Source organism: Hirundo rustica, chromosome 1 (genome assembly GCF_015227805.2).
Source record: "Hirundo rustica isolate bHirRus1 chromosome 1, bHirRus1.pri.v3, whole genome shotgun sequence".
Taxonomy (NCBI): Eukaryota; Metazoa; Chordata; class Aves; order Passeriformes; family Hirundinidae; genus Hirundo; species Hirundo rustica.
Genome location: NC_053450.1, coordinates 66,487,885 through 66,504,698, shown reverse-complemented (window position 1 = coordinate 66,504,698; position 16,814 = coordinate 66,487,885). Strand labels below are relative to the sequence as shown.

General features: G+C 35.2%; 1 protein-coding gene across 3 annotated transcripts in view; it reads right to left on the bottom strand.

Annotated features, from left to right (window-relative positions):
• Window positions 1-16,814, bottom strand: part of PTPN3 (protein tyrosine phosphatase non-receptor type 3) — a 103,233-nt gene that overhangs the window by 48,299 nt on the left and 38,120 nt on the right. For all 3 annotated transcript variants that reach the window (XR_005702372.2, XM_040074248.1, XM_040074259.1), the window contains exons 9-12: window positions 15,889-15,976; window positions 11,244-11,332; window positions 5,949-6,012; window positions 647-819 (exon numbers count right to left, since the gene is read on the bottom strand). Coding sequence is in view for 2 of the 3 variants with exons in the window: in XM_040074248.1 (XP_039930182.1) it covers window positions 647-819; window positions 5,949-6,012; window positions 11,244-11,332; window positions 15,889-15,976 (414 nt within the window). In the remaining variant the exon portion in view is untranslated. The remainder of the gene's footprint in view (window positions 1-646; window positions 820-5,948; window positions 6,013-11,243; window positions 11,333-15,888; window positions 15,977-16,814) is intronic.

The following is a 16,814-nucleotide window of genomic DNA, read 5'->3' as shown; positions in this document are numbered from 1 at the left end:
AACTTCAATGAAGATAGGGCCCAGTTACTGCATATGGTGAGGAATAATCCCAGTTTCATATAAGAAATTTACAGACTCTAAAGAATTACTTCTGGGTAACTAGGTCTTAGACAAAATGAGGAAACTACTAGCTCTGTAACTAGAAGAATCCAATGAAACAAATAAAATTGTCACAGGAGGAGTATCTTGAATACCTGAGTGGGGAAAAGTTTTTCATCTCTATGTCAGTAATAAGTGGTTGGCATGATGCACTCAGGAACTCGCCCTAACATATTAAACAGAATGTGTACGTGACACTAATGGCTAAACATTTCAAAACAAATCTGTTCTGCAAATTCTCTTACCGGATCATTAGCTACATGATATTTTTCCTTTACAGTGTTTTTATACTTCAGACTGAAGCAGCGAGTTGAAAAAAAGAGCAGTAAAATGAATATCCAAACACCTTTTGAGGCAATTATAAGAAAAGTTCTTTTGTAAGGAGATCACATTGCTGAAAGTGAAACCACAACCATATAACTTGCCAAATGGTTTGTGTATAGACTGGAACAAAGCTATGGACAGGACTGAACTCTGCCATTCCAACTTGAGCTACCACTGACACAAATCCTCCCATTCCCATCATAGAGCAAAACATAATACTTACTTTGCTGGATTTCTAGAACCCAAAGTCCAATAATGTGATAATATCTTTTTTTCATGAGGTAGTGACTTCTTTGCCTGAAAAAATGTGTGATGCTCTACACAAGATTTCCAAAGATTTTTGCATGCTCTGTAATTTAACATGTTGAAGGCAACAATATGCTCTCTGGATTCATTCTGTAACAGTAGGGAACACCATGTGTCAACAAATACAAGTAAATGAAACAGTAAACAAGGTCATAAAAAAACCAATAAAATTATTTTAAGCTTAAACATGAAAAATACATTGAGGCAAACAAACAAACAAAAATCAGCATACAGTAGCTGGAGATGGCCAAAATACCTCTGTGACTATGTGAAATTCCAAACTGCAAAATGTGCACTTTTCAAGTTATTGAAATGTTAATGAAATATTTAAATCCAGAGTGGTAAAGAATTTGTATATACAAATATCATGTTATGCCGATTAATATATTTTCAGGTTTTCCCCTCAGATTTTGACCTCCTAAGACAAATAAAATTCTTTAAAACATTCCATTAAGGATGCAATGTCAAAAGGAAAAAACCCTCATTCTTTGAGTTTAAACTTTTCATGTAAGGCTTCAATTCAATTATGTTCTTTCAAGCACCATAGTACACAAAAAGCACATTCTTGATAGTCTTTCAGAAGAAACTGAAGATGTCAACAGTGATCTTTCTTGGGGGAAAGAAAGTAGTTGTGATGGGACTGGAGCTGCTGCTACTGCTGTTGAAATCCACTCCCACCTGGATGATAACATAAGGCCACAATGAGAAGGATCAGAAGGCAGCAGAATATAAAACTTGTGTGTCTTGGTGCAAACTCTTATAAGTAACTTCAGTCCCAAAGTGCCAGTGAATCACAAGGGCAACACAATTGTGCCACCACTGTTTATCCCAAGAGTTTTGTACAAGAGAAAGCTTTGGTTACTTTATCTAGTTGTTGATACAAAGAAAGTGGAATAGGAGCAAAGCAAAGAGCAGAAATAAAAGTAACATGAGGCCTGAATCAATTTTGCCAGCACAGCTCAGCACTTGAGTGAAAAAATGCAAGTTTTTGTCACTCAGCTTTTCCAGATGCCCTAAATTATGACTGATTTTGAGATCTCAACATATAATTAGACAGGCAACCTTTCGCTTGTTCACAGCAACAATCTTGTTGGGAAGTAACTACAAATCATTTTGGCTGGAATAGTCAATCTGTTTTTCTTCTGTTCTTCTTATTTCTACGCAGCATTTTACAAATGCCACGTATCTGAGACCAATCCTGCATTGTGCAAATAATTTCATGTCTAGTCCAGAGAATCTATGACTCCAGACACGATTTTAAGAAAAACAGTGAGATTTTCAAGAGGAAAAAAAAAAGAAAAATTTCCTCTTGATTTTACATAAGCACTAAAAAACATTTATCTGATTACAATCTTTCAGGAATGTTTTCCCTAAATATATTAAAGCCCTCAAAAGTATTTTCTTTTCAAGATGTGGGTTTGTTATTTGAATCTCTTGCATACTGGAACCAATTCATCTTTGTCAGTTCACTACAGTCGCTTCTAAGTAGTCATGTAAAATAAAGCAGAAAAGCATAGTGAAACCTAAGCTCAGAATTTCTTGAAATATATAAAGCATACATCACAATGATTTAATGGCAAATGCCATTTCTGACATAGTCCCTGTCAGCTGAACACCACTTGAAGGGTTTTACTACTCCAGCAGACAAATAAAAAGAAATGTAGATATTTTTGTTAAATAAGAAGAAATGTACAGATATTTTTGTTGGCCTGAAGCACTGGTCTTTCAAATGCCACAAAAATTATTTTATCCAAACATCTCAATTACATTGAAAAGCTATAATACAAAGATAAGAAATCAAGTACATCTAATATTCTGGTTCTTAAACTGAGATTTGAAAACAGTAATGAATTTTGCTTGTTACAAGTGTGCTTTTCTGTTGTTCACAGAACCTTCTTAGCGGCCTTTGAGTAGGCTTAAAGTTTTAACATGGACTTAAGCTAGGAAAAATATTTTGAGAAGTTTCATAAAAATTTATTCGATTTTTAGATGAACACAACCTTTCGTTAATAACAATCTGCCTCACTAACAGGCTACCTTGCAAGTCATGCTGTTAAATCTGTATTTTTTTAAAGGTGAGCAGAATTCTAGTGGGATCCAAGGATCTAATGCCCATGATACTTCTCAAGTTCTAAAAGAATAGCATTTTACTGATTATCAAGAAATGAGGATTACATAAATTTGAGGCCATTGAGGTAAAGGGAACAATTCCACATAGCTAAAGTGTCTGGCTAGTTCAACATATGGAAAAACTTCTGCATCAGTTGCATGCCTACTCCATAACAGAAAATCTGAAAACACCTACAGCATTGAAATTAAAGATCTATTTTAGTATGCAGGAAATGAAGTTGGTTTTAAGCATTAGATAGGCACCTTGAAAATATAATTTCATTTCTGAAAGGTACAAAATGTTGCCTGTAAACAGCAGAGTTCCTATTCCTACCTTAAATCCTGCACCCTTCATTAAGCCTACATGACATGAGCTTCTATAGCACCAGACATCCACTGGTTCATCAGTCTTGCTCCCCAGACCTTTTCTGGCTCTTCAGTAGAAACAGAAATACTGCATACTCCTAATCAAGTAGCTGATCAACAGACTGGAGCAGTGGGAGGATAAAAGAGAAGGTGAGTAGCAGGGAAAGAGTGAGATAAGGTAAGTCGATTTTTCAGAAGAGGCACGTAAGGAAAGAAAAATTGAGAAAATGAAAAAAGGAGAATAAATCAATGAAACATGGCACATCCCAGGGGACTGCAAATTCATTGTCTTTGAAAACTGTCTGTAGATTTTTGTAAAGAATCTACATATGACATACAAAATATAAAAGAAGTGCTATAACTCTCTCATGATCTTTAGTCAAACCTCATCTATGAATATACAGTATCTGCTCTGTTTTCTCCACATTCTTTCATCTTTTTTGCTTTCAGATTCATTTACCTATTTGCTTCTGTCTTTCCAAGCAAAAAACAGTCTTGCCTGGCAGTCATCTGCCCTCACACACCCCTCAAGCATCCCCGTGTTCTGGTGAAACCCCCAGGAGGACTCCACTCCCCTCTCTCCCACTGCACAGCACCAGCAATCTTTTCCAAGAAATACCACTGGAGTACCGCACACTCGATGCCCTAAATTTCAGACTGACAAGGATGGATGTGTCCAGAGATTTAGTAGCACACCTGGACTGCTTTTTCATATGTACTGAGAAGGAGTAAAAAGGTCATGCAGCTGGGCTTACTTTGCTAAAAGTTCTGTAGCTCTTCAAGCGTGACACTGTGTGCATTACTGTCATCTCTGTAGGTTATGAAACAAAGAACTATGGTCGCTTAAGAGAAGGTAAGCTAAAAGAATCAAGAGCCTTGGAACTGTCATCATCTTTCAAATGTTTAATTGAACAAATTAAGATTGCTGCTCTCTTCAAAAGTGACACAGGTCTCCAGAGACAAAAATTAATTCTGCTTTTGACAGCAGTCAAGTCTTTATGTAATGAACACACATATTTTACATTAAGTCCACAGATTGTTCTATATTCACACTTTATTCTTCCATATTCCAAAAACACTGTAAATACATTCATTTACAGAGAATCATAGAGTGGTTTGGGTTGGAAAGGACTTCAAATCATTGAGTTCTAAGCCCTGTTTTATTAATCATTCTCACAGAGTTCTGTTACTATGTTTATTCTCACAGACATATGTGGAAACTGCTGTCTGTAAGCCTGTACTTGTCAGTATATTTGAAAATATTTCGATTTTAAAATCACTATTTATCAGCAAATTTTTAATCCTCAAACGCAGGAGAGAAGTTACTACTTGCGAGTGTTTACACTCACAAGTGTGTAGAATGGTTAATCAACCACTCATTTCTTCATGCAGTGAAATAAATGTGAACAGACTGTGACATATCTGCATATAAACAATATATTTAGAAACTTACAGCTAGCAAAAAACCTTAAGAACCCCCTACAGCATGTAAGGACATACCTTGTACATGCTATGTGTTTGTGCAAGCTTAAGTGCAGTAACACTATCTCTGGATAATAACTTTGTTTAAACATGAATCTTGGAAAAGTAACATGTACATACTTGCACACTCCTCAAATTTCAAGGAACCCACTAAATTAGGGGAAAAAAAAAAAAAAAAAAAAAAAAAGACACACAGAAAAGAAAAAAGAAGAAAATATTTTCCTTTGGGGTAAAAAAAAAAGGCCTCCCTAGAAATATTTGTTCAGCAGAATCTCTGTGGGTCAAGAGGTGGTCTTGTAACACAGTTCCTATAAAGTTAAGAGCTTGTGTACTACCGGAAAGAGCCTTCATGAAGTTTAGGTACAAGTTAGTACTTACCTTTTACTATGTCCTCAAGTTTTGTCCTCAACTGAATTAAAACATTTATACATCTCCTAATCACTAGTTTCTGAGAAGATTTTATTATCATATTAAATAATCTATGCTCTTTGTAAAAGGATATCTTATTTTTGCCATATTGTGGCAGCACAATAAGAATCAGTAATCAAGATTTCCACCCCCCCCCCATTAAACAGACTAATATTTCAGCTGTTCTGTAAAGAACTCAAAGTAACCAACAGATGTCAACTCTTAACAGTCAAAAAATTTTACATTAGTTGTATCAACTAGCTTCACGTAACTTGCCAACTCCTAAAGCTCTCCATGCTACACACAGCAGGAGGTATGCTATTCCCCTTTTCAAACTCGTGTTTTTCAGCTACAAAGCTCTCCTTTCCTCCAGAAACCTCACTTTCTTCCTGAGCTCTGAGCCTCATAGGCAGAAGAGACCTCACAAACTCCCCCTAGATGGGAATAAGCAGTTGTTCAGTAGATTCACTGCATTAAGGAACTCTACAGGACAGGGAGAGCAACAAAGGAAAGAGCAGCAGATGCTGATGAGAAAGGGGAAATATGCTACATTAATAAATATTGGAGAAGGATGGAGATCTGCATTTACCCGAAGTTTCAAAGGGAGAAGAAACCTCCATGGGAAAGATATAGTCCAACAGACTGAAAGTGCAGGGATTCAGTGTTGAAAAAAAAAACAAAAACAAAAAAAGGGGAAAGGAGAGGGAATAAGCAGAATACCAAGACCAAGCAAACAAAACAGAATTTCAAAGGCAAATTACCCCAACAGAGCCTTTTGATCAGTTTGTAGGTTACATTCAATATAAAGTATTGAATATGGTCACTTGAGCAAAAAAAATTAGAGGACTACTTACGTGTTTTTGCCGTTGTTGTATAAAAAACTTTTTCCTTTTAAAGGAAATTTTTAATATGTTCACCCTAAAAGAAAGAAACAGGCCATAAAACACTGAGCAATGTTTAGAGTGACTAAAAAATGAAAAATAATACTGCATACAGTGAGGCTGGAAGATTATAGCTGTAAAATATTCAATGAATAATATGCAGCCATCTCCTGTGTTGAGTGGCAAATAGATGTCCTCATTTAATCTTTAAATAGTTCACAGCAGTTGTCTCCCACCAAATCTATTCTTGCAGCAAAAACTTGATGACATCTTCTACACTAAGCTGCACAAATGTTAAATGTGTCAACTTTTGTATAACTTTAGAGTCATATGACAACTGTGACTAAAGGAACAAAATTTAAGACCCTAATGACATGACAAGGTTGGTCTTAGAACAACTGAAACTTCGCTCAGATTTTGCAGAATTGGTTTCCTAGTGTGAAAAATATCATGTACTTGCGTTAATCACTAAACAAAACCTCTAGATAAAATCATAATTTTAGAAGGATGAAAACTGTAAAAATGAGTGTTAATATATTTTTCCCTTCATTAACACTGGTATGTAATTTATGTGGTAATTTTAGAACTGAACACCTCTTTTTACACAATGTGAGTACATATTTACTAGGTAAAGATTACAACTGGAATTGGTGCTCGAGCAAGTTTCATTTCATTTTTATGCTTATCAGTTTCGCTAAATTAAACAAACTTCTACCTACCTACACACCTTCCCACAGTAAAACAAGATTTGTCTAAAATACCTATATTTTCTCTGCAATAATTCTACTCCAGTAACTGAAAACCTGCACTTTTTGGACAAAGAAATCTCTGATCTGTGGTCAGCTGGAATCTTATGGAGGCCCTAAGGAAACCTGTTTAAGGTCTGATCATGTCATATTTGCCTGAAAAAAAAAAAATCATGAAAGGGTTTTGTAAGTTTACTGCTAAAATTCTCATAATATTTTCGCGAACTAACACTTTACACGATGTCAGATATCAGGTATGGACTATGTTGAAAGTCCTCTCAGTCTGGCAGTTTTTGCATCACTCTCATCAAGCGGGATGGCATAAAAACTCCTTCCCCACTGCTCATGGGAGAGGCACTTGAGTTAGAAAGCAACATCCTTCATCGATGAGTATATTTGCCAGTTACTAACAAGAATATTCATGGAATTACCTATCCCTCTTCCTGCACAAGATGTGGAAAACTGTGCGCCATTTTCAGAAAATGCTTTTCTCCATCAGTTACAGAACCACGAAGAAACAGGTATTTCAACACCATTCTTTGACAAGAGAAACTGGTACAAAAACCAACGGAAAGCTGAAATCACATCCACCTCTCCTGTTAGGCCAACGCTTAAAATACTTGTATCACTTGACTTGCTACCTCAAACACCAGTGATCTGAGTTGCTCATCTAAAAGTTCTTCATTCTGAACTACCTGACAAGTCATATAAATTCCCAGCTGTATTTGAGCTGCAATTCATTGTATATTCATTCTTTTTTGATTCTAATGCTACTCTGCCTGAATTAGTACCACTCAAGTTTTGTGCTTCTGGTTCTTTCTTACCACTTTTCTTGACTTAGATTAAACTTCAACAAACAAGTTTTAGGAGTTATTCTCAGCTTACACAGTTGCTGTCACAGTCTGCTCTTAACCTAACATGAAGGCAGCAGAAATGCAGGACACAGAAAACTAACCTTTCAGACAAAGCAAAAAACCTCCCACCCAACAACAAAAGGGGAAACAGCACCCCAAGGTACCAAAACTGTCTCAATCCTTCTCCTCTACATCCTGCTTTTTTTTAAATTGGAAAAAAAAGCCCAAAGAACACAAACAAATAAAAAACCCACAAAACAAACACAAACAAACAAAACCAACAAAAACCAGACCCCATCAAATCCAAAAACCATGATTCACTGCATGACCATACAACCACTTCAAGCCAAAGCAGGGCTTTAAGCCTCTTTATTTTGACACTCTCCTAGAGTACCCTTTTTGATTCCACTCATTCTTCTTAAAGTACAACTAAACTTATTTGAAGAACACTTGCTACTCTGACATTTTTATTTAACAATAACTAAAAGTCTTTTGCAATGTTATGCCCACAAATTGTCTGAATATTCACACCTAGAAAGATCCACAAAAATATCCAAGAGATTAAGGTGTCAAAGGATTTAGGCTTAACAAGTTCTTGAAGATGTCATACCCAAAATACATATTAATGGAATGCAGCTACTATTATCATAACTGGTGGCTTAGTGGCCCTTCTCTCTCACCAATGATTTGTCCACTGACTATGCAACACTCACAAATCATTAAACTTCATGGTTTACTTATAAAGCACTCACTAGTTGCAGCATTTCAAGAATGATGGATCTTTTGGGTCCCATCTTCCTATCATTCACAGACATCAAAATAGATTTGTCACTCCGTGAGTCACAGAATCGCTAATTTTTGATTAAACTGGCAATCCTGGCCTAGCGCTTAGTACTTACAGCTGGTACTTGTGACTTGAAGGAAAAAAAAATGCTTCTTTACCTGGAAAGCCTATACTTTGCTGCTGAAGAAAGGTGTTGTCTAATTTGCTATGTGAGATGGTTGTTTTCCAAGTTTTATCTAGCAATGTATTACGCATTCCTCAAGCAGTTTCTCTGAAGACTTCAAAGCAGTGAAACTACATACGCAAAACGGCATTTAATACCTAACTCTAGCTGCTGCTGATATAGAGAGTATTTATGGTTTTGCCATTAATATTTTACTTGCAAAATCAATTTGGAAATTACAACAGAACAGTTAAGCCCCCTTGAGAATAACTCTGTAGAGTGTATAAAATACTGCATTAAATCCAAAGCTATTTTTTAAACCTATCTTTACATTGCTGCTGACTGATCAGTCAGCTCTTTACGTAGGTTGCTTTGATTGAAAAGCCTCTTTTTGCCAAGGCAGATCTCTCTCACTGCCTGTGTTCCTGAAAACTTTTGGTCCCCTTTGACTACTACCATATGGCATAGTTGTATTGTTGTCATCCACTGCAGAGTATTTTATTTAAAAGTCTGGAAAGAGTGCTTTGATGGTGTTTGCTGCCACCTTGAGTTCTAACTCATTAATGGTGAAGCTTGCATAGTCCACAGGAAAAACCACTTGATACAAGTGGTGTTACATAAAGAGCCTAAATAAATACCACTTCAGGCATTACAGAAATATATCCTGCTTTGAGATCTAAAATAAAAGTGAGAATCCATATATACATCCAAATACATCCCAAGCAACTCCGCTCTGGTGGCTTTCAGTGTTTGCTTGTTTTGGCAGGATCAGGGAATGGACACCACTCCTGCACAAAGAATTATGATTAACTCATGAAAGATGCCAGAAATAAAATATCAAAAAGTTAACCCCGTGGGCAGGGAACTTTGCTTTCAAGATGAAAAGAAATTTTTAGAGAGAGAGAGAGGGAGATTGAGTGATGGAGTAGGAAAACTTGGAACAATTGTATCAGCTGCCAGCTGAAAATATTACTGCCTAAACCTCATATTTTACAGTGGGAATTATTTGAATTTAAAAAAAACTGTGGGTTTTATTTCCCTCATTTTTTTCTGTAAATGAGAGTAGGCTTTTGCGAAAAATGTTTTAGCATCTGTGTTTTACCCCTCTGTGCTCTCTAGGAGTAAAAGTAGCACAGGAAGTTGTAGATTCCTCATGTCTTGTGTGCTATAAATTGCCTTTCCCTTCCCTAAAAAATTCATATAGTCACAGATTTTAAAATGCCTTTACTTCATGATTTTCAGGAACAACTATTACCCATTCATATCTTACTTAGGTCAACTAAGTAGGCAGAACAAGACTGGCAGAAGACTGAAAGTGCGCCTCCAGCTAGCAGTTTTTAAAACCTGCAGTGGTTCTAAGAAGCTGAGAGGCTGATGTAAGAAAGAGCAGCACTCAAGGCCCAAAGATGAAAGATAAGTCTTTTATGCTTCAATGTGCATTAGAAATGGAAAAATACAAGTTTTCACTGTGTTGCCGTACTAGAGCATTATTATTGACATGCATTTGTCCAGGATGATTGCAGTATATCCCAGGGAGTCGAAATGCAAAAGGAAAGGAAAAAAATCTCACAGCAAAGGAAAAAAAAAAAAAAAATCCAGAGACTATGCAGTGTATTTTCCCCTAGAATTTTAATTGAAACTGATTTTATTGCTTTCCTATTGGAAACACCTGTTTGGTTGGGTTCATAAATGAAAAGATGGAATGACACTAGTATTTAAAAGATACAGCTAAGGAGCCTATTTTTTTGTATAAAACAAGGTCAAAAAGCAAGTACAACCCATCAGAATGCATTTTTCTGTCATGATTAAGAACACTGTACTATCTTACTGAAAAAGTTGTCCACAAAAATTATTGCAAATTCAAGAAAGAACTCACGTATAACATGACAAAGCTATAGTTTTATCAAGCATAAAAACACAACTTCATACTTCTATTAAAAAAGAAAGACTGGGAAAAAAGTTCTTTGTGATCCAATTCAGAAATCTTAAGAAAATGCCCGACCTCCATATAATTTCTAATTCAGGTTATAATCTTTAGTATGGTATAACTAATAAAGCCCAAAAGCACTTTAAAAAATTATAGCTTATATAACTTCTCATGTCATTCACATTAGAGTTCTTGTGCACATTATTTCTTTGCAGAGGTTATTTTCTACAGCACAGTCATGCATTCTAATATTTTATGTATCAGTGAATAATGTGAATGTCTCTTGCTTGCTTATTAATGTTATATACCCATACTTGATGAGATTTAAAAATGTCTAAATTATATTATCCTACTTCCTGTAAATCTTAAACTCCAAATAACTCATTTTACATTTCTACTCCAAGAAGTAAGTATCTTCTTGCTGAATGCCATGTTAAAAGATTCAGACTGAATTAGAGGCTGAGGTTTAATAGCAATATGATTGGTTTTGCTTTTAAAGAGACATATTATTGAGCATAAGAGCAGCAAATATCTAAGACCATGGGGTCCTCCTAATCCTGTACTCATACCTGCATGTAAATTAACTTGATCAAGACTTCACACAGTGCAAGGACTTCAAAAGTGTTAAAGATTTAAAAGCCTAGGCAAGTTTTAATTTTTATCTAAGCACAAGGAAATCCCACAATACTCCATAAAGAACAAATATATGTATGGTATGCTTCTTTGGAATTAAATGTGAAAGCAAATGGAAGTAAGATTGAATAAACAGGACATATTTATATAAAGGAATTTACCAGGGATAGAAGCTTGTACAGATGAGTTTTCTATATACAGCAATTCCACTGGATGCAATTCCAATCATAAGATCTAGATTATGGAGATCCTACAAAAGAAAAATACAGTAAGAACACAGATACAGTTTGTGTCATTCACATTTAGCTACTAAGAAATTTATTTTCAAGCTTTCTCTACCTAAACTGATACACTTGAGGAAAAAAATCAATGACATTTTTGAGTTTTGATTTTTCTGCATCTCTTTCCTTTGACGTTATCTATTACCACATTCTAAATACTGTTCATGCATTAAAACAAGTTGCAATGTTCATCCTACTACCCTGGATGTTCCTTAGGTCTGAATCAAGAGTAAATTTGCAAGTCTAGCCTTATTAATTTCAGGAAAGAAGCTGAAGTACTTCCCAAGATTAGCTAAGTAAATATAACAGAATTTTGGGAACTGAACAAAATTTGCCTGATTATATGCTGTTTAAAAAGAGAAAGGAAATAATTCCTTACTTTTTCCTAAAAGGTCTTACCAAGAAAGACTGCACAGGAGGTGACCACAATTTTGCATATGAGAATATACGAGAATATGCTGGAGAAATACATGTGTACATGAATATTTCATACACTAAATGAAATCCATTATTAACCAAACCAAATGCTGCACATTAGCTTAACACATGCAACTGGAAAAAAAAAATCATAAATTTATAATCTTTTCTAGGTATTGAGATACTCAAGAGAAAACACATTCTTCCATATAAGCAAACATTTGAGAAAAAAAAAAAAAAAAGGTCATTTTGAGGCTAAGCCCTGACTGATGTTAAAGAAATTACAAATCCTGGCTTCCCATTTCTTATGATCAATACACACTAATGTGTTATTACACGGAATATTAAACAGAGATAATGAATACATAAATGCAAGTAGAATCTATTGTTTGAAATATCGGGTTTGACTCAAAAGCAGTTTCAGACTGTTATTAAAGGACAGCCATTGGTAACAGTCTCTTAAAGCCTTCAGTAGTGCAGCTGCTCCTCTAGATGGAACTCTGGGCTCAATTAATACATGGCTTTCCTCTATGTCCAATCCCAATTTATCTATGCTAGTAAGGTACAGGAAAATAGAACAGGTAGCATGTGCTCTGACAATACTGTGGAAAGTCTACAATAAATCCTTTAAAAACAATTGACTAGAGGTGTGATACAGGCACATGAATGAGTGAAGTCCGACTTAAATTGCAAAGAAATAATACAGGAATCCAGAACTGACATCTTTGTGTTTTAATACTTGGGAAGAACACTTATTCAGAAGATTAACTGCCTACAGTTTAGCTATTTCTGCCATGATACTGCAAACGTAAAGCACGGTAGAAAATTGTATTATCAGCACTTGGAGCTTACTCTGAGTTCCTTCCTTTTTAAATCAATACTGAGAAGAAAAAAGCAGCTTTAAAAGTGAAAGCTGAAAATCAACATGATTAAGTAGAAATAAAGGATTATCTAAAACACTTGATAGGGATTAATTAGGCTAAACTACTCTATTTTCTCCAGAAGCTTTGTCAGAACAAAGTTCATTCTTTACCCTCCTCTGCACCAGCCCAAAGCACTAATCTCCTATGTTATTTGTTATTATGAGTTCTCTTGTGTTGAGCCTAAGAAACACAAAATCAAGATGCTGGAATAGCACGAAGAGAGCATAAAAGTTGTAAAGATAAAAAATTATCATGCCAGGCATTTAGCTATTTAAGTACTGATTCACATTTGATTTAATTTACAATTACCATCTTGATTTTTGTAGATATGGAAATAACATTGATTCAACAAATTTCCTATCTTCCAATCTCTGAGTAAAAATGAACGACGAGTTAACAGCAGATTAATTACTGAGCAGATGGGATAGTGGTCCAGAGTGAACAGGAGATTAAGAATTCAAGAAATATCAATACAATTTTAAGATATTGAATTCACTCTCCTGAGTCTCCTAACGCTATTGCATTTTTAAACATTTTAGCAGTTTGGATTTTTCATCAGAAAAATAGCAGGAGTGTTTGCAGATGAAAACTAAGCTCAGACTACAGTTGCATGTTTACTAAGTTACTAAAAAGAAAGCTCACACAGGTTAAATATTCAACTTTGTGTCATAAACCAAAAAAACTTAAGGAACCCATATATTCATCTGCTCTTCAAGAAACATTATCCCAAAGTATCCCACTCTCAACCACCAGTACAGGAGCACCAGCTTCTTTGGGCCATTAGTATAAAAGCCAGGTGTTACCTGGTTCTACTGCCATACACAATCGAAGAGGAAGAAGATCATCAGAATTCACGGAGATAAAGCCTTTCACAGAGAAACAGTTAAATTAGCCCCTGCTAAATCTGGTCAAGGCACTGGGATGTGACAAAACTGGAAGGATGACTTAAAAGCAGTACTGAGTTGGGGGGAGGATATCAGGAGGCACTGTCAACATCCCTGCCAAAGCAGAGGCAGGACACAGTACTGTCTGTGAAGAAGCAGCCTACAAACCTTCACTGCAAACTTCTTGCAGGCCTACGGGAGCAAGACCAACCTCATGTTGGCTGAGAGGTTTGCCTCACGGCATTCAATCCAAACAGCGACTTGCAGCTGATGTTTTGGAAGTACAAAACTTCAGAGACTAACAGCTCCTCTACCAACAAGTCCTCTTCTTGGCTTCAGGTCATTTACAGCTAAAGGATTTCCTGGTTTAGAAGCTTCTTTTATGTTTAATGGACTCCAGTGACTGCCTAACTGCTCCTGATAGCTATTTCACCATAGGCCTCCATTAAATCAGTAATAAGGCTTACAGTCCAACTGCAGCCTTATGGAAAAAGTTCCTTTACTTAAACCTGAAGATCCTTGAACCTTTTATTAAAAAAGTTGGCTATTCATATTCTCCATGCTGTTCACCTGCTACAGAAGGCTTTTCTTTAAAACATTCATGATTGCTACCCTTCTTTGTACTTTTCTTTTTTCCATTACCTACTCTGAGATAAGGAAGGGAGAGGAAGAATGAAGCTCAACATTCAAACGGTATCAAAACTCAATTTGAAATGCATGATATTTTCTGGTTTGCTTTCTATTCCTTTCTAACAGTTTCTAAATGTCTAAATGTCTAGTTCAGCTGCTAGAAAAAACAGACCACTTCAAATATTTCATCCTTAAAATAACTGCATTGTGATAAAACTATTATTTTGAATTGAAACAGTAGCAAGACGGTCTGCAATGAAATTTCATTTAGCTGAAAATGTTTGAATCCAGTCAATCTTCACTACTTGGCACTGGTTTGACCACTACTGACATCTTGCATGCAGTTCAGTGGCCTGCAGCTCAGGAAGGATAATGGAAATTGGAAGAGCTATCAGAAACAACATCCAGTTAATATTAAGAGATTGGTCACATAGTGGAAGTCTTAGCACTCGAGTTGGCTTATCAAAACACTAGGCTATAATAGAAGTTAAAAGGCAAATATCCAATCAAGTTAAGTGCATATAGTGATCTCAAGTGTAACTCTAAGAGCCTCTTCAATAAAGTAGGAAGGTGACAGATGACCCAATGGACAGATTATACAAAGTCAGATTTAATAAGATCATTTCCTTGCCTTTCTACTTTTCTCCATTCTTAAAAAAAGTGTCTACCTTTTGAGCACTGTATGAATTCATGAACATGAGTGTAATTACAGTGGCTTCATAGAGAAGTACTTTAGGAATTCCTAGAAATCCCTGAAACACTCACTTATTTGTGGCAACATAAAGAAAAATAAGAAAATATGCTGAAGGAAGCAAATCACTCATTCTATTCCTTCCTCATCATTAAAGAAATTTATGAATTTTTCATTATAACTCAGTGTCAAGATTATTAACAAAACTCAAAAAAATGTAAAAAAAAACTAGAAGTCATCTTCACCTAGAAAATCAATCATCTGTAGTATACTTCCTTTAGTTTTTACACTACAAGCCTTATACCAAAACAATTTACTATTGCATAGAAGCACAAAAGGTAACTTGCACACTAGGATGCAAATAAATAAGCATTTTGGGGATTCGCTTTAGATGAATAGTGTAGCCAAAAAATTAAATAGCAGTAGGTGGTGAAATACTAGGACAGGTTTCTCATCAATGCACACCCTGTATTCAAAACATTTCAAATAAATTTTTAATGGTCATCTCTCAAGCTGTTAAATACTCCTTAGATTTAGCCTGGAATCAGGGAATATAGGAATTTAAACAGAAAGAAAACCTCTATATTCTTAACACATAAGAAATTAGTGCTAGAAATTCAGAGAAATTAAACTCTTAAAACACCTGCCAACCAATAGCAGTAAACAGAGCATTAACTTTCTTTCATGCTAAGACAGTCAGAAACCTTTGTAAAATTATTAAGTAAAATATATTCCAGTAATTAAATATTTTATCTTAGAATGCTTTGTTACACTTTTGAGGAGCTCTAGCTTATTTGGTAGAAATTCCAGCACCTATGTCACACAAAAGTTATTGAAAAATTACCCAGCTCTAATTAAAAATAATACATGATAGAGTCAATACTTAAATATTACTCTTTTTTACTGCTATTAATTAATGTAAAGAAAAAAAAAAGCATATAAATTTACTTTCCAAGGGAAAAATTACAATGTAAACATACTCTACCACTGTGCAATTCCACTCCATAGAATTCAAGTGTTCTTGCTATATTTATATAGCAGGACTCTGCTTCAGATTGCTTGAGGCCACTAAAAGAAGGGAAAAAATAATATATATGAACCACAGGCAAGTCAAAAATAAAAGATATTAGATCATATTTATTCCAAATGCATAAAACCAGAAGAATGCCAAAGTCCAGTGTTTGAGAAATAATCCCACTTTAAGTAGTGCTACGTTTTCTTTGGTGAAGGCCCCGCTAAAGTACTCTCAAAAACCTGAGTGAATTATACATGACTTTATTACCTTAGCCATTCTAGACCAGCTCTTTTTAGAAAAATTTTTGTTATCTGTTATTTTCAAAGGGATGAGGAAACAATTTCCCTTTAAATTTTTACTTTCTAGTAAGAAGCTGTATCTAAATATTTCATAGTCTCTCGGAAAGAAGTCATTTAGAAGAAAGATGAGAAGCACGAGTGTAAAAAATAATAATAATGTATATAATAATGTATATAATAAATAAAGTGGAGAGAACAGATTAAATGTTAAAATTATGAAACTCACCAAGGAAAAGCTATCCAAGTTTACCTAAAATCTGTAAGTCCTAAAATATTTTTTTCTCCTGCAGCTAAGACATACAAGCATTTGACCTTCTTGTCTTCAAGAAAGCTTCTATAAGTACAGGTAAAAACAACTCTTTGCTAGGTGAGCTTTCAAAACAACAGGCATAAAATTACATTAATCAAATGTAATTTAGGTACAACCTCCAAAAAGCTGATATAACATTGAGTTACGTTAAGAACTCCAGCATCTATTACTTCCAATTACTATCTCTCCTTTTAAATGCAAAGCCATCAAAATACAATGCCCTAAAACAACCACTCTCGGAAATATTACATCATGCTGCAGAAAACTGAAAGCTACCTTGAA